Genomic DNA, 18,259 nt, shown 5'->3' on the forward strand with positions numbered 1-18,259 from the left:
GATGCGCATGTGCGATGAAATCCGCCCACATGCTTTTGGAGAGAAAGACATGGACTCACACGCGTATGGAGCGACGGATAGATACAGCAGGCGCTAAGGGACACATACTTTCAGGCACACTGTCTCCACACAAGCAGGGACTGCTCTGCAGGTATCCTAGGCCTTGATTATCGAGCTTGAGCACACTAGACCTGAGCGAAACTCTCCAACACTTACAGGAAAGACAGATGATCTCCCACAAGCACACAAGTGTTTGCCCTCAGCTATAGATCAGGGATAATCTTGCTAAGCCTCTTTCCTCGGGCGACTGTGAAGCATTTGCCATAGGAGAAGGAGAGGTACCACGGAGCAGCATTCAGTACTGCCTGCGACTGTCTTTGTTCCTTTCCTAGCAGAGCTCCCTTGCATCTGTCCGCATGAGAAATGCAGGACTGCGCAACACGCGGAACCTTGACAAGAATCAGCACAGCTGTGCACTCCTTCCAGCTTTTAAGCATGAATATGTATTTCCGTTCTGTTTATCGGCATGAACAGGCAGCCAGTAAAACCTGCCATTTCCTACTACCTTCCACCAAACTACACTAAAATGCCTATTTGCAGCTTACAGTTGAGACACCTTTTTCCTCCTGTTTGTGACCCAGAATCCTAGAATTAGGTGCACAACTCTTGCAGTGGCACTATGATTGATTAAAAGAATTGCCAGAGTTGACTGTTGGTCAAACCAAGGAACAGGTAACACCTCTCCAGAAAGTGGACATGATATAGCAGTGGTAGCACCTTCTTTAATTTGAAAAGGATTTTACTGTTGTGACAGTTTAATATGATAGGATTGTGTTTCTGCTTCTCAGCCCCATGTCATGATGTCTCCTTTCACCTCTGATGGAAAGGAGAGTTGTGCTGCTGCCATTGGAAGGGAATTTCTTGCTCAAAACTGAATGTGAGTAACTAAAGGGTCACAGTCTTGCTTTTATGCGCATGTAGTATATATCCTGGAGGACTTTGTTTTGAGGTCCAAGATTTTAAAAAAATAAAATAAAATTTCAAACAGGGGCTCTTAGACATCTTGGATAAGCAGTTGGGGTTTGTATATGTAGCAGATTAGCCCATGATAACTCTTTTTGGTAACTGAAATGCAAAGGCTGCTTTGTAAAGATGTTTAAATATTTTGATTCATTTAAAATCCATACCTTGTTTTAATATTAGATAATTGCCAGGACATACAGGCCCTTGCATTCCTTCAGACATTGCTTGTGTAGATTGTGAAAATGCAGCTGAAATTATATCCTGGAAGAAAGCATAGAGCAGCAGTGAAGAATGGGAAATCCATGTCTCTGGTCAGATTTTGAAGGTCTCTGTGTTTACCTCCTACAGACTCAGTGTATGGTGGAAGAGGAGCAGAGAAATGGTGTCTGCCCCAGTTCCCCTGTCCGAGTGCCTCCAGAGTCCCCAACTGCACAAGTGCGCTCCCTAAGATACCGCCGTGTGAACAGCCCTGAATCAGAACGCCTCTCCACTGCTGATGGCAAAGCAGATCTACACGAAAGAAGGTTTGCTCACCCTCTGTAGCCTCCTACTGCTTTTACCCACCGTCTTGAGGACTGTGGAGACCAATCTAATCAGTAGATCAGCAGGCACTGGACGTTCATTTCTGGTTGGAGGTGCTCATGGGCTTTATGATCTTTCTGATGAGACTCATGTCTGCTAATAAGGAGAGTTAGTGGGAATGATTCTTACTCTGTCTCGGGATGGGAAGAACTCCACAGATAGAAGAAGGGACATTTGTTAGAGGGAAGGCAAAGGGTCAGATCAGAGATAATGTAAATAGTCACAAAACTTTTGGCTGGCCTGAGGTGGGAGGGAACAATGGATCTTTTTAGGATACAGACAAGGATCCATGTATTCTGAGAGCTAGCTGGCAGATCTTGATCTGCTGGGTTTCATTATTTCATTATTTTTCATCAACAGCAAGAATAATGTTAATTTTTCAGCATATAGTATTGCACTTGATACTTTCAGATGCATGGCAAAAAAATCAACAAAACCCCAATAATAATAATAATAATAATAATAAAAAAAATAATTATAATAATAATCAAAATAAGCTTTCTAAAGCATTGTATCCTGGAGAACGTGTTACAAGACACAAGCCTTTGGTGCTGGTTAACTCCTTTCATGTCCTTTGTTAATCAGTCTTCCTCTTTTCACTGGAAGTCAAGGCATGGACTGTGGTTGCAGGGCATACTGGTGAAATGCCCCCTCTAAAAGAGGCAGGGGGGAGACAGACCTTCTTCTCAGAGAAAATCTGACAGACTTCAGCCAAGAAGAACAGTCACAAGGAGGCCATAGCTAGAAATGGAGAAGGATCAAAAGAACTAGAGAGTGGATGAGCCCCCAGCGCTACCCTGTGTGTTAGGTACTGTTTTATTCTGGGTGGCTGGAGGAAGCTGTGATTCTTCTCTGTAATTCAGGAAGGATTGTTTGTGTTGCTGTTAATAATTTAGAGCTTGAATAATAATTCTTGTGTCTTGGTACCTCTTCTTTTCCTTGGTCAGAAGAAAGGCACTTTAAAACAGGAAGGGAAAGAAGTCATTTATAACAGTCAGCAACACTAGTCCTGTATATTCACTGAATGCTTTCAACTCCTTCCTTTATTTCTCTAGCTCTTCCTTATCTACTCAGCATCATGCTAACTTAATATAGAAAATGTGTATTACCCAAAATACATCCTTTTCTCCTGCCTTCTTACCTCAGCTTCTGTTTTAAAAATCAAGATATTTTCATCTTGCAAGTAGCCTGCACCAAGTATGTTGCATATACAATCCCACTCTGCCACACAGTCTACTCATTATTCCATTTTTGACTTTTCACGACACAGACCTGAATCGCAGCACTGGGAAATTCTTCCGGCTTTCTGGAGTAAATTCTTCCACTCCAGGAGTCTCTCCTCTCCTGGGGAATGCATGAAAACATTGCCTAAGTCCAGAGTTTCCCTTACTTTTTTTAGCAATAGCTTTTAAAATCCAGTTCTTATCACGCACAGTGTATTCTTACTTTGTATACTTAGTGTTTCCTATTCACAATAATATATTTTCAAGAACTAACAAATACAACCTTGCTTCTTTCAGATCCATCAAGATGGCTTTTGCTGAGAACTTTGGTTTTGCTCGCAATTTTCTCTATATCAATCTTGGGTTCACCTCCTTCTCTAATTCCCCTTTCTTAGTCAGAAATTTGACATTGCAAGCGCCGTTATTTCCATCTCAGCTCTGACCTTCCTCTGTGTTGATGATACCCAGTTTTGCTTAGCAGCCTTCACCAAATGGTCAGTCACTTCTCTGTTTCCCCTCATGCTTTCTCACACATGGAAGGCTTTTCCCAGAAGAGTCTGCAAGGCTGTTTGGTCTTTGTTGAAATCCTTTTGTAAAATGCACTGCAGCTGTCTTTTTCTGACCAGCAGATGCTCTGCTTTTGTACAGCAAGCTGCTAACGGCTGTGGTGGACAGAGAAGCAAAGTTAGCAGCAGGTGCAGGCCAAATGAGAAGCATGGATTATACCACTGTGGAGTAGAGTGCTAGAAATGCCACTGTTTTTTCCTGCTAAGATGCTGCCAGGGCCGTTGGGGCACAGGGAGCTTCCAGGGTCTCTTTGGAGGGTATTTCTGCATGGCTGGAGAAGCTGCTGCTATTTAGACTGTGACTCGCTGAACCTTATGCTACCCATTGTAAAAAAGTACTAACCATATTTTCTTCCTGCTCCTCCAAAGTATTTTGGGGTCATCTGTGCACAATAGGATCGAAGATTTCTTCTGTCTTTGAAGAACTCCTGTGGCCACCTTAGAGGCTTCAATGGTCACTCAAGTGGTAGCACAGTGCAGCTGAAGAGGTTGTAAGAGCCAAGCAGAGACACTGTTAAGTCAGACAGTAGATTAAGGATTTAGGGGGTGTTTTCTTTTTCACAAACCAATAGTATTTATCAAAGGCTTAAGAGTATATTGGTGTTGTTGGGGGAAACTGGTTATCATCCTGTCATCTACAAGGAAGAGAGGTGCTGCATTGGCTCTCATACTGAAGCACTTTAGGGGGAACATCTTTTTTGCCACATAGATTCTAAAGAAATATTTTTGCTTAAGCCTAATGGTTTCATGTTCTGTCTTTAGATCTCGAATGGATTTACCTGGCTCTCCATCACGGCTTGTATGCTCCTCCCAGCCAGCCCAGATGCTGTCCATTGATACTGGCCAGGCTGATCGGCAGGCAAGTGGTAGGATGGATGTGTCTGCTTCGGTGGAACATGAAGCCCTCAGCAATGCCTTCCACTCAGTACCACTTGCAGAGGAGGAGGACTTTGATAGCAAGGAATGGGTTATCATTGATAAGGTGACAGAGCTGAAGGACTTTCACCCAGGTGCTGAGCCGAGCACCTCTGGAACCACAGATGAGGAGCCTGAGGAACTGAGACCTATTGAAGACGGTGAGGAGAGAAAGCGCTTAGGAGGAGATGCTGCAGTCAGGCCAAAGACGCATGATGGACGAGGTCGGGGTATGCAGCCTGTGACTGAGGAGGACAGTTCCCACAGACATGAAGGACCTTCTCAAACAGTATCTGACAGTAAACATGAACAGCAGATGGGAAGTCCAGCCCACTCTCCCCTACATTCAGCACCAGCTTTCCGACAAAGGAGACGAGAATCTGAACCTACTGGTCCTCAGAGACAGGTAAGATCCCTGGGTCTGTATTTTGTTGACTAGCATAGCATCATCTTAGAAAACCTCAGCTGTACTGGAGAAGTCTGTGACTCAAGCATGGATGCTTTTGTGAAACTGCTTCTAACAGTGCTTCTAAATGTTGTGAACAACTTAGAAGTGCTCCCTATAGCTAGTAACATCCCCTACAAAGGACACACTCTTATCAAGATCTTTCAGCTGATTTGGCACAGTGACAAGAGGAGAGCACAGCTGTGGTTGTAGGTATCTTAAATCAGTTCTCTTATTGCTCTACCACAGTGTTTTGTTAATAACCACTTAGCTGTATGCAAGTGTTGCCAGCCAATCTTCTCCACATAGTTTCTCAGCAGCAACAGCAGTGTCTGCCCTCTATTCTAATCACACATCAGCATTGGGCACAGCAATGCAAATCATGAAATAACTCCCTGAGATTAAACTTTTTTCTAAATACCTAATAAAAAGCTCAGAGGAACCAGCACACACATCACATCAACCTTACTTCTGTGATTGACATTGTTGTTAGCAGAACTCACAGAAATGTTCTTTACCTACTCTGTTTGTTCCAGATAGTTGTAGAGGGCTTTTTTCTTTTGGTTTTGCTTTTTTTCTGTGGTCCTCTGAAGATACAAAGAACTTCAGGCTTTAGTGGGAGGCAATCTATTAGATGACCTGGAAAAACTTTATATACTGTTGGGCTCCGAGTTCCTCTGTCATGTCTAATCTTCGTTTCTCAGACGTTCAGAAGAAGGCTGTCCCAGAATGTTTACTTCAAGAGACAATAAAATTGTTCTCCCAAGGGCTTTTTGTATTTGTAGGTTAATGAATGTGGGATCCATAAGAGCAGGCAAGTCTTGGGTCATGTACACAGTGACATCCTCCTGTGGCAGGCGTTTGGGCAGCCTGCTTGTTCCTCTCTGGAAGCTGTTAATTCCATGTCCTACTCCCTCTTGAGCTTATTCTCTAAAGGAGTGTTCACTGGACTGGAGCATGTTAAAAGAGCATCCTTCTGTTCAGGCCTTGACCAGATTCTTCTCTTCTCTGGATCCTGGAGAGGTACAAGAAAAAAGTGCTGTTAATTTGGGCAGCAAAACATGACTGATGCAATAAACTGTATGAAAAGAATCAAACCAAAGTGTTCCTTGCTGAGGTGTATGAGGCTACAGTACTTACAGGAAGGACAGAAATACTGATAGCAGGCTCTAGTGGGACTGTCCTGCTGAGCATGGAATAATAGTAGTACATGCTTCTCAGGAAGACTGCATCCAGTTGCAAGGTTCCTAGGTGGAGGTGTTTGCTTGTAAGAAGCCAAGATGTTGGATGACACAGATATCTGGAGCTTGCACAGGCAAGATCAGCATAATTGAAAGGGTCTGTGTCTGATTTTGCTCTGTCTGAACACTTATTAGGCTGGTCAGTGCAAGATCTGCAAGTTGTGATGAACACAGCAAGAGCCAGCTGGTAAGAACCAGCCGTAGGAACCAGCAGGAACACTTCACTGATGTATTTAGCATAGCTAAAGAAGGCTGGAGATGCCTTCTTGGCCATCGCACCTAATACAGCTATAAGAAATGACTGGGAGAGTTGGGTATGACACAGTATGAAGGCTGCTTATCCCTGCACGGTGATACTTAAAAAGCAGGCAAAAAAGGTAAATTAATGGGATTGTGGATGATTACTGCTAATATATTAGACAGCCTTGGCTCTCCAGCTGACTGAACATTTTTTTGCTCCTGTATTCTGAAATACTCTCTGGTTACTCCTGGACCTAACTTTGTACATATAGACCAACACTGGACTTCTTTGGCTGGCCAGGATTCAGTTGTGCATCCTTTGAATTCTGGATCCTTCAGTTGCTTCTATATACACAGCTTTGCAGTGTCATTCCTCTTTTTCCATTTGCTGTCACAGAGCCAACTGCCAACTCCGAAAGAAAGAATTACTTGGTGCCTGAAGGAAAGCATCAGCCTGTTCTCCTTAGGTGCGGCAGAGTTGGAGGGACAGTTGTTTGGGATGCTAATGATTTGACCAAGGAATTAACTAATGAAAATACTGAATGCCTCACTAGCAATGAGAGATGTTTCCTATAGCTCAGGCTTGGGCTTCCTCTGGGTTTGATTGAAATTGTGAACAGATAGTGTGTGTATGAGTAAATCTTCCTTATCTTTGGATATGAACTGAGCCTTTAAAATTATCACTAAATGCAGACCTACCATGATTAAGGTCCTAGGCCCTGTTGTACTGATTTGGGACCTCATTCTGGTCTCCCAGAAACTGGTGATCATCCATTGGTATCAGCAAAGTACAAACCGAGAGCAAATGGGTAATCCCTGCTCTCATGCTTTGTTCTGTTCCTCCATTCTCTGGCTCCAATATATAACCCATTACTTGTTGCTGGCAAAAAGACAGTCACCTCTGGATTATCATAGAATCACAGCATGGCTGAGGTTGGAAGGGACCTCTGGAGATCATCTAGTCCCACTCAGGATTGCTCAGGAGGGCGTACAATCAGAATCTCTCTGAGGATGGAGACTCCGCAACCTCTCTGGGCAACGTGTTGCAGTGTTTAATCACACTGATGGTAAAAAACCTTTTTCTTATGTTTAAATGAAATTTCCTGTATTTCAATTTCTGCCTATTTCTTCTTGTCCTTTCACTGGGCACGACTAAGAAGAGTCTGGGTCCATATTCTTTTTCCCATCAGGTATTTATAAATGTTGGTGAGAACCCCCATGAGCCTTCTCCAAACTAAACAGTCCCAAGCCTCTCAACATTTCCCCACATTAGGCCTCTTTTATCCCACAGGCAGCCTTCCACAGCCAGGAGAGTGCCACAAATAGAGTTATTTGAAGTTGTGCGTGTCTTGACCCTGAGAGGGCAGGAGCTGAGGAGCTTATGAGCCCTTCCCAGCCATTCCCCGCCATTGACTTCTCTGCTGAGAGATCAAGCAAGGATGCTCAGCATGAAGACCTGTGTTGGTAATGCCATGGGTAAGGCAGGAGGCAGTCAGAGGCACATTGCACAGGCTGCCTGGGACAGATCATAGAATCACAGAATCATAGAATGTCCTGAGTTGGAAGGGACCCACAAGGATCGTCACATCCAGGTCCCGTCCCTCCATTGGACAACCCCAAAATTGACACCACATGTCAAAGGGCATTGTCCAATCACTTCTTGAATAGTGTCAGGTTTGGAGCCGTGACTACCTCCCTGGGGAGCCTGTTCCAGTGTTCCACCTGGGAGTCCAACTTGACCTCTAATCACTGTTTTTCTTCCATAAAAATCTGTGCTGAGACCCTCACTGAGCCAAGAAAATATTCTCAGTTCAGGTGCTGAGCCCATGGGTGCCCCCACGCTCCTGACCTTCATCATTGCCTCATCTGAGGGATGCTATAGTTGTGATGTTGCCCAATACCCTTGGGAGCAGCACGGCTGGTTAGGGGATGTCCACTTCATTGACAACAGTGTTGATGCTGTTCTCTTCCTCTGTTGGTTTGAGTTGGTGATGATTATTCCTTGGAAAAAGACACGTAGACACAGGAGAGGGCTGCCTCACAACAAGGACAGGGCTCAAGCATTTTGGGTGATCTGTAGAGCCTCTCTCTCATGTGTTGTAGAGCCCTGGGTTGGCCCAGGTCTCTTACCTGGCTGAACTCTGATTTGCACTGATGACTGAAAGCTGAGCAGGGCTTTCTCTGGGTTATATTTTGGGCCTGGTGGCCTCTGTGTCCCCAGACACTGGAGCAGTGATAAGGGAAATCCTTGTCACTCCCAGAGTGCTGAAAGACAACAGGAGGAAAGGACAGAAACTACAAATTCACTGGCTCCAAGGTAGAAAGAAGAAAAGCTGGGTATATAAATATTATTTATACATGTTTATAGTATAGAAATATATATATCATAGTATATTAATATATATTGTGTCTAAATAATCAAGCAATGGATAGAACCAAAACACAGCAGGCTCTCAGGTTCATAACCATGGGCAGAAGAGGCAGGCTGGGGAAGAAGGCAACAGGAAAAATGCTATATGAAAAGGTGCTATGTGTCTTGGTGTCCCATTGTCCATGGGCTGCTCTGAGGAGACCTGAGGTACCATTTCTCAGTGGTGAGAAATGGACATTTGCAGAAGGAGACAGACTCTCATTGCCCCTCACTCAGTGTCTTTCCTGTTGAGCTGCACTTGGTGCCTGTTGTAGATGATGTGATTCTTTGATATGCAGCTCTTCCAGCTTCCATCCATGTGAGAAGAGCTTGCCAGCTGATGGAGAAGGATCTGTGTAGAGTTGTCCTCTGTCCCTTAGGCTTTTTAGATTCAGGGTCCTTGTCCATCCATGTGTTAGGAATAAAGGATCAACAGAAAGTGATACTGTAAGAGAAGTAATTCTTATGTATGGTCCTTATATATATACAGGTCATAACAATCGGAACTTCAAGCTCAGTAGAAATTCCTAATTACATTTTAAATCTTTTACATCTATGGAGGCCTATCAATATCACATTTTTCCAGGACTTCCCATGCTGCTCCTGTCCAAACAGAGCAGGATAGGTCTGATGGAAGGTGGTCCAGCCTGATTTCTGCCAAGGGCAGAGGGATAGAAGGGCACAGCACCTCCAGCGTTGACTGTGCAGTTTAAGCATGTCTGTAACCTGAGCTTCAGCCAAGAGGCAGCAATACCTAAGTGCGCTTGCTGATGGGGCATTGCGATTTGCCCCTTCGTGGCCTGGGCAAGGCCCTTGGTACTGTGCTGTGAAGGAGGTCCATCTGGGTAGTTGGAGTGATTAATTTTGATCTGAGTAGTCTTTACCACGTTGAGATGATACATTGGAAATCATGAAGTATGCTGAGCCCAAACATGGAGCAAAAAGTAATAAGAACAATTCTGGTATACTTAGCTGTGCAGCCTCCAAACAGTATACCCAGGACTGAATTTCTACAGCATCTATGGAGAGATTATTTGCTTTATGACAAATTATAGCTGCTATCTAGAATTTCTTTGTCTCTCTCAAATACTTTGTATAACAGTATTACATCATTAGTATTATCTGAGAGTCTGACCTATGCAGTGAAATGCAGTACATTTAGGACTGTAAATAATTGCTCTTCACGTTTAATGCCCACCACAAACTTAGGAAGATAAGATACCTGCCTCAAAGCACTGCAGAGATATTGAAGGTGACAGGAAAGAGATGAGACTGGATGAAGTTCAGTTCTTTTTCTCATATCATTTGCAAAGGCAACATCTCTAGTAAGATAAGGAGAACTGTTTTGGATGAAGAAAATACAATATTGCCTTTTCACATTTCCCAGTTACATTTTGAAACCTACAGAGACTGCCTGGAAAAAAAAAAAAAAAAAAAAAACAAACCAAAAAACGCAGCACAAGGAAGGGAATGGATTTGAAAGGAAAAAGGTAATTCTAGGAAAAATGATCTGTTTTTGGAAACTGAGGTTGCTGACCCCTGTGAAAGTGCTAGTTTCATAGCAGAGGCAGAAAGAAGAGGAAGGACTTAGCATTTTCAGGGTGAAGAATCTGAAGGCATTCCTGTAACGTCTCTGTCTTCTAGTCAGTATGTAGGAAGGTAGGGACTGCAATCTCATCCTTGCACAACTTGTGCTCTGTGAGTATATTTTCCTTGTTCTCCTGGCCATCCCATGATCACAGAAACAGAAAAGGGGCCTAAGAATGCATCTTCTCCTCATGTCCTCCTGTGGCTCTGTGTTTTGTATTTCTCACTGAAAGAAGAATTATATTCTGCCAGCCTTTCCAGCTGCTGCCTTTCCCCTGCTTATCAAAACTAGAAGCAGGTACTCAATATAAAAGTGTATCAGGGGACCAGTAGTTTAAGTGTCAGAAAAGAAAAGTCCACCAACAGCTCCCGAAGTTACCTTCCCAAATCTCTGGAGCAAGTTTTATAAGACTTATTGAAAAAAAAAAACAAACAACTAAGAATCCTTCACTTTTAAATACACATAATCATTTTAGCACCACATGTTTCACCATTTCTCTTACACATGGTTTCCAGGTGTGTTCAGACTTTGACTGTTACCTGTTTGCAAGATGTATGAGTAGCCGAATGATGTGTCCAGATGAGTGATGCCAGAGGAACAGAGAGGTGAGGCAGGTAGCCTGAAGAGATAGAGAAGGGGACTGACATAGCAGAGCTTGACACTGCTGGTGTCGCTTGTGTCTGCATGTGGCTGGGGAGAGCAGGGCAGGCCTCCTGTAATGGCAGACTCCTGTGGTGCCCATACGTGCCCTGCGAATTTACAGATGCAGAGCAGTAAGTAAGCCCCACTTAGGCATTTTACATCTGCTGGCGAAGATGCCTGCAGCATGCGCATCACAAACCAGGGGCGAGTCAAGTCTTTGCCTGACACCTTTTCCTGCACTCTTCTTGGTCTTTTTCAGTTGGAGGAGGACAGGCCTTCTCAGCACTTCCTCCCGAGGTACAGCCCCCTGAGAAGACTGGCGTCCTCCATTTTTTCCTCCTCAACTCTGGAGACAGAACACTACCCCCACTTTGGTGGCACTTTCATACAGCGCAGCCGTTCGGCGGAGAGCAGCCCCGTGCGCATGCCCCACCGCAGGCACATGCCCCTCACGGCAGAAAACCACAGACTCATGCCTTCCGTCCTTCGCATTTCCAGGTCCCAGCTCCAGCAGGTGTGGGCCCGCTTCACACACAAAACAGCCTGTTCAGGGAAGCAGCAGCCTCCACAATGCAATAATAGATCCCCACCTGCCCACAGTGTGTCACCACTTAATGCAATACTGAATCCCAGACAACACCGGCCTAAGGTACTGTTACTTCCAAAGCCCTGGCAGCCAAACCCCACAGAGACTGAAAACATTTGGTTTTCTAAACCTCCCAGTAACCTGGGTGAGGGGCAGGAGCATGGCCAAAGATGAGAACACAGATGGTGAACATGTGATATATATGAAAGAGCTGAATGCCAGGGCTCTTCTCAGAGACTCGCTTGCATGTCCTGCAACCTTGGGGTAGAAAGTGCAGGGCTGCCTTGCCGAACACGTGCAATCAAGCCACAAACATTATCAAATTATGACTGGAGTGAAGAGACTGTGGAGGTATCAGCAAGCGTTACCTTCACTGGGCAAATTGGTTCAAGCATCTTTGTTGGTGTCTTACTCTGGGCCAAATCTGTAGGCAGTTTTACTCCATGCAGAAATAGGCAGACTCCTACTGGAAGCTCACCTGAGGCAGGACCTCAGGATTTGTCCCTCTTGTGGAGTTATGATCATGTATCTCTTTGTTGCTTTGGCTTTGGAAATCTCCTTGCTTTTTGTTGCAGTTTGGTTTCCATACAGTCACCACAAATTTCTGTCTCTCTGGTTTTGCCTCTGTTATGTGACAGTGGACCCATTTGTCTGCTCTCCACTCCTAAGGTGGATAGCAAGGATTTTCTTACCCATCCAGCCGTATATTCCTTTGTTTCTGAATTCCAGAAATTTTAGGCACCTGCAGATTTTCAATGGCAGAGGAGCCCTGCATCTTGGCCTTGCTTGGAAATGCCTGTGATAACAGATCTCACTTGAGAAATAAGTGGCCTAAATAAGCAGTTAGTATACAGAGCCCCTGTCTAAAACTGACTTGAGTCTCAGAGGAAAAGGGAGATCAAAGTTAATATAAATTGTTATAAGTATCCTTATTTCCCCAGATTGCAGGGCTATATTGCCCTTCTCAGTATAGCTGCAGTGTAAAACACCAGGCTGTATGAAGACCTGTAGTTAAGCGAATGTAGTAACCATCTTCTACTGAAATGAGCCTTAGGACCAGTTTTCTGGGAGAAGAGGCAGTATGGATGTTAAGGTTAAAGAAGAAGGGGTCATTGCTGGTGCTCAGGGCTTTAGGAAAGTGCAAGTCCAAAATAAAAAATTCTGCAGGAAGCATATAAGCAGAGGATACAGACAAGAAAACATACAGAAAGCTCAGGCAAATGAGAAAATGGCATGGGATAAGTATGGGTGTTAGAAGAAAGTTGTGACATGGAGGTGTTACTGCATAAGTATGGTATTTCCAGTGGAGTTACAGTCTTCCTTCCAAATACTGACTTCTGTAGGTACATCTACCCTGCCTGAGGCTCCCTTAATCTTGGATTCACCCTTCTGTAAGCAACCCCAGACAGTGCAAGCCCTGACAGGGTGGGTGGTGCTGGCCGAAGCTCGTAGGACCTGGCCTGGTGGGTCTGTGTGCCGCAAGATGTGCTCAGGCACAGTCGTGCCACAGAGCATCCTGCTGGGTAGAGGGATGGAGATGGAGAGGGCAACACACCCTCATTGAGAAGATTCAGCGTAGGCATGACTGGTCTCTTCCCACAGTCATTCTTGAATTTAAATTTATTTTGATTTGCTGCAAGAACATGAGTGAACAGCACACTTTACTGCCCAGCCAGAAATTTTACCTGCAATTTGTTGATCAGTTTTCTTTTTAAAAAACCCACTGGGCATTGCCAGAAATATGACTGAATTTACCAGTAGCCTAGTCTTATTTGGCAGTTCTTCTCTTGTCAAGCACAGAAACCAGTGTGTGCACAGGCACGTCGCAAGAAGAGCCAGAGGCCATGAATACAATTGCAAAGAGCAAGCTTTATTTTAGTTACGTCTCTACTGGAGGATCTCCGAAGTGGCACCTAAGCTCCCATGCAGAGGTGAGACAAGCAAGGATGCAGGCGCAGCAGTGATTCAGCCCAGCTAGAAGATTACTAGACCGGCTGCGCTTGCCTATATTTCAAGGCTGAGAGCAGACGCAGCCTCTTGCTGTGCTCTGTTCTTTCTCAAAACAAAGCAGGAATCTCAGACATTATAAGGTGCCATAGGGTTTCTCTCAGGCCTGTGTTATCTATAATACAGAGTTTCTACTTGTCAAGCACACAAGATCACCAAAACAATTAGCGTGATGTATGTGCTTTCTTTATACCCCAGCTGCAGGTCACTTGAGTGTGTTTACATTTCTCCTCCTCGCTCCATCTTCCGCAATTCCCATACACCAGAAAGAGCAGGGCTTTGCCTTTCTCAAAGCGACATGAGAAGGAATGATTTCCTTGAGTAGACTCTGCTCTGATGTTATTTTTTCCATGCTCAGTAGGGACTTAAATAGAACAGCAGATTCCAGAGAAAATGGAGTTTGTGAAAGAAGCAGATTTAAAATCAGTAAATTTAATAACTTTTAGTTCGTAGTCTCCAAAACACTGGTGTTCACTTTTCCAGATAAATTTTAAGGAATGAAAATTTCTGTTGTTTTATTTTTTAAAAATCCATTTTTAGTTTCACTAGCGAGAAAAGGCAACAAACTCTAAGCTGCCCCTTAGACAAAAACAATGACTAGCTGATAAGTTGCTCCATACATAAAATTTAAAGGGCAGTAATCTAATGCTACTCATTGTGTCTATATATAAAACTGTTCTTGCCAAGTAAACTTGAAACTCTTCTAAGTTTGAAAGTCTGATTGATAAAGATGGTTGATTTATATTGACTTCACTAAGACTTTCTTCTAGTTAAAGTTATTAATAAGTTGAAAACCAACTAACCAAACAAAATATGCTTATATGTTGCTATCTCTCAGAAGTGGTGATGTTTCTCATTAGGACTCCTGATCTCCTGCCCTTAGCTCAGCACTATTCTGTGCCTTTAATGGTTGTCAAGAAGAGAAAAGAAATCACTAAGGAGAAAGTTCGTAGTGGCAGGAAAATGGGTGGCTTCATAAAATAATGCAGGCCAGCTCTGCATAAAGGTCTGGATCATTTGATGAGTTGCTTGCATTCAAACTAATTATTGCATTTAGCCAGGGACAAGGTCATGTTTTGAATACAAAGAATATGGGTCACATGCTCAGAGTGGGAGAAACTGTGCCCTGGGAGGTGCTGTCTCCCAAAATGAAGTGGGAGTTACTGGAAAAAATTACCTGCATGTAAGTTCTCATTATGTTGCTAAAGCAAAAACAAAACAAAACAAAACAAAACAAATATATATATATATATGTACAAGCAGGAAAATTAAGATATGAGCAGAGAGGAGATCTTTTATACTGGTGAGCTCTCTACCAGGCATCGTATCCAAGTCTTGTATGGAAATTTTTTAAAAAATATTTTCAAAACCTAGAAAAGGAGAAGTGATGCAAAAATTTTTTGATTCTGTAAAACCTGCCTTGTAGAATGAGCGTGAAGAAATGCAGGCTGTCATTAAAGACAAAACTAGAAAGTGACATGACTGGTGTTAAGAGTTACCTGAAGAGAGCAAGACCATTTTTTAATCTGCCAGGCAAAGATATGGATCTAGTTGCTGGAAGATAAAGAAACAAAGGTCAAACTAGAATTAGGATGCTTGTTTTAAAGATGTAAGTGGGTGGTAAACAGCTGAAATACATTATTAAAAGACACTGAATTCTTTGCCGTTCAGATTCTGTAAGGTGGGATATTGATGTCTAAAGCAATCCTGTTAAACTATCCAATTTGGGCTGTATACCAAAATAACTGGACATGTTGCTGTCACCTAGGTTTTATGGAAAGTTTTATTTCATGGTCAATATGGCTTTCACAATTCAATTCTGAACAAATTAATTGGTGCTAAGGGCTGGAATCCTGATGTTACAATAGTCAATTTGCAGACTTTTTTAACATCTTCCTCTAATATTGTAATGATTACTATGGAATCCACATATTGTTGAGGAACAGGGTAGAGCGAGATAAGGACCAAGCAAAACAAGTCGATTCAATGTGAATCACGCTAAGCCATTTATTACAGAAACAAGTCTCCTTATATACGTAACTATATTCTAATCACGCGTCCACGCTCCAAGCATGGATTTGCTAAATGAGGATCGTGGGCTGTCCGTGCTCTGGAGTCTCACTGATGATACGTCCGATGATTCATGCCACGCCAGGACCCCGGTGATTGAGGAACGCCCCTCTTTCTCACAGCAGACTCTGTTCTCGAAGTGGCCTTGAGATACCTTTGAGCCTGACTAATTCAGCAACAGGTCTTAATCTATCAAAACCCATCCACAGAACAGTTGGCAAATTAAATAAATGTGAAAATAGCTATCTTTTTGTAGATATGGAAAAGTAATAAATTAATAGTAAAACTAGTTACAGTGCAATTCTAAAAGAACTCTGTAGGTTACATTTATATTGCATTTATTTATTGTGTTTCATTTATAATGACTGCAAATATAAATGTAAATATGTCCAAAATCAGTTGTAAAAAAAAAAAAAAAAAAAAAAAAAGGAAGTAGCAAGGAAGTAGCAATCAGTCATTTCCCATTGAAGGCTTTGCTTTCGTGGTTAAGTTAGGAGAACAAAAGTGTTGGTTCTCTAAGAGGTGCCCTCCTACCTCCACCCCATCCCATCCAGCCCTTTCCCCTCTGCCAATGTTCATATGGCTGCATGGACCTGCACAGGGAGAAGGAAAGTTGTTTTCAGCTTTGATTCATCTCCTGCTTTGGTTCATCCTCCATTTGCACAACCAAAAGCACTGGCAAGCCAGGGTCAGCAGGGAAAAAAACAACCCATGGATGGCTGTCAGCAGGAAAAATTGCCATGGGGTTATGGGCTGAAACATTAGTTGCACTAGTTCCTTTTATGTTTGGGAAGGTTCCTGAAGTGCTTCTGCTGGGGTAAGTCAGTGTAAATCAATACTAGTGAAATAAAATTTCAGCATCAGACTCGTAGACAAATTGTGTTTATCAAAAGGGTCCAAGAACAGGGTTTGTATCCTGAAAGAGATGTTCCTGTCTTTACTTCCCATTGTACATAGCACTTGTTCTTGTCAGAATGCAAAATGAGGATTGAAATGAGCATCTGCCACTCCTTTATGATACAGAGATCATTAGCATCAGCACAGGTATCTGTTGCTGAGATCTCCTGTTCTACTTCAGTGAGCAAATGCATATCAGTTGTATATACATACAAAAGCCATATTTTTATATCTTGGTCTCTTGGCTCCTTTCACTTTCTTTGCAGAATGGGAGATGTTTCCAATGTATCACTCTCCCTGGCCTCCTTTCCACAGAAAGGAGCTACAGAGAGGTGATTTCTGTGAAAATGTGGATTAAGCTGGCATGGATGGGGTAAATGTAGTTACGCTAGCACACATTCACTTTCAGTATAGAACATTTTGGTGGGAGGGGGATGGGTGAAAATAGGCTATAATGACAAAGGTGCAATTTTGCAGATGCCAGCGCATCTGCATTAGGAGTATCCTGCTGATATACTCATGTTGACGAAGACCCTAATATGAACCTGACTTTGTCTGCCATTCTCATACTTTTTTGCCAGTTTTGAGGGGCAGGTAAGTGGAAGAGTTTTGTTGCTTCTCCTCTTTCACTGTGTGAAGTCATTTTTGATGACAAAATAGAATAGAAATGCCCTGTCAGACAGCCATATAGGTGATATAATCCCAGCCCTGCGCTACCTCTTCATAATGAAAAGCTTCTCTTGCTCTTCCACTCTTTCTCTTGGTTGTGAGTCTCAATCTGGACATTGTGGTGGTCAAGGCTGCTGCAGTTCTCTTGCTCTGAAGGGGATGAACTGGTTCAAAGGTTGTATTTGTTGGGCTAAGTCTTGGTGGTTCCTAGAGGCTTCCAACCTGGACTGTTGCTTTCCTTTCATGTGACAGATTTTGACACCCAGACCTGTCCTTCAGCTCTTTCCCTGTAGTCCATGTGGTGATTCTTGAAGAGTCCCCAAGAACAGAGGCAGATCAACCCACCTCTCAAATCCTGTGTTCAAATGGCTTTTGAGGAGTATATAGGAAGCTTCTCTAGCTGCTTTTCAGTTACTAGGCACTCAGCTGAGGGTGGGAGTTTAAGGGCAGCTTTTCCCTTCCAGTGCATTGAGGCAGTAGGCACAACCTGAGCTGTGAAGGATGTTGGCAGTTGCCATCTTGCCAGCCCAGGATGAAGAAGATGTGCTTGGACAGCTAGGCTCCAGACTGGATTTGAGGTAAGGCAGCTCACTCCAGGAATGGCTGACATCTAGCTTTGGGATCATATCCATGAGCAGAGATATTGCTGCTCAGTTGCCACCCAATTAGCTTATGTTGGTAGGCTTCATATACAATGTGGCAAGGAAGCAGAATCCCCTCATTTTCACCTGGGTGCTTGAGAAGATCTCTTGGATCTAGTTGCCTCTTTGTTCTCCTTTGCCTGTCCTGGCCCTTCCCCATATCACAAGATTATTTTTACTCCACTCCACTTGCCAGTGTGTGTCCCACTCCACACATTCACCTACCCCTGAGGTTCACCTCCATTGCCATTCATGATGTCTTATCCCTCACATCCTTATTGCATCCCTCGGTACCCGCATTACCTCCTGCCTTTGCTGTTTCCAAGAATACACGAGGCTTGCTTCCTGCACTAGTTTCCTATGCATTGCATATCTCACATTCATAGAATCATAGAATGTCCTGAGTTGGAAGGGACCCATAAGGATCATTGAGTCCAACTCCTGTCCCTGCATAGGACAACCCCACAGTTCACACCATGTGTCTGAGGGTGTTGTCCAGCCTCTTCTTGAACAC

The 18,259-nt window shown here is 43.5% G+C and overlaps 1 protein-coding gene across 1 annotated transcript in view; it reads left to right on the top strand.

Annotated features, from left to right (window-relative positions):
• Positions 1 to 526: 526 nt before the first annotated feature.
• The window catches only part of LOC308038702 (tau-tubulin kinase 1-like), a gene marked incomplete at both ends in the record, with an annotated part of 85,723 nt that continues 67,990 nt past the window's right edge, over positions 527 to 18,259 (top strand). Inside the window, 3 exon segments of the mRNA XM_080341477.1 lie at positions 527 to 541; positions 1,372 to 1,547; positions 4,157 to 4,715. Coding sequence (XP_080197603.1) covers positions 527 to 541; positions 1,372 to 1,547; positions 4,157 to 4,715 — 750 coding nt within the window.

This window comes from Nesoenas mayeri, assembly GCF_963082525.1.
Source record: "Nesoenas mayeri genome assembly, chromosome: 3".
NCBI classification, from domain to species: Eukaryota; Metazoa; Chordata; class Aves; order Columbiformes; family Columbidae; genus Nesoenas; species Nesoenas mayeri.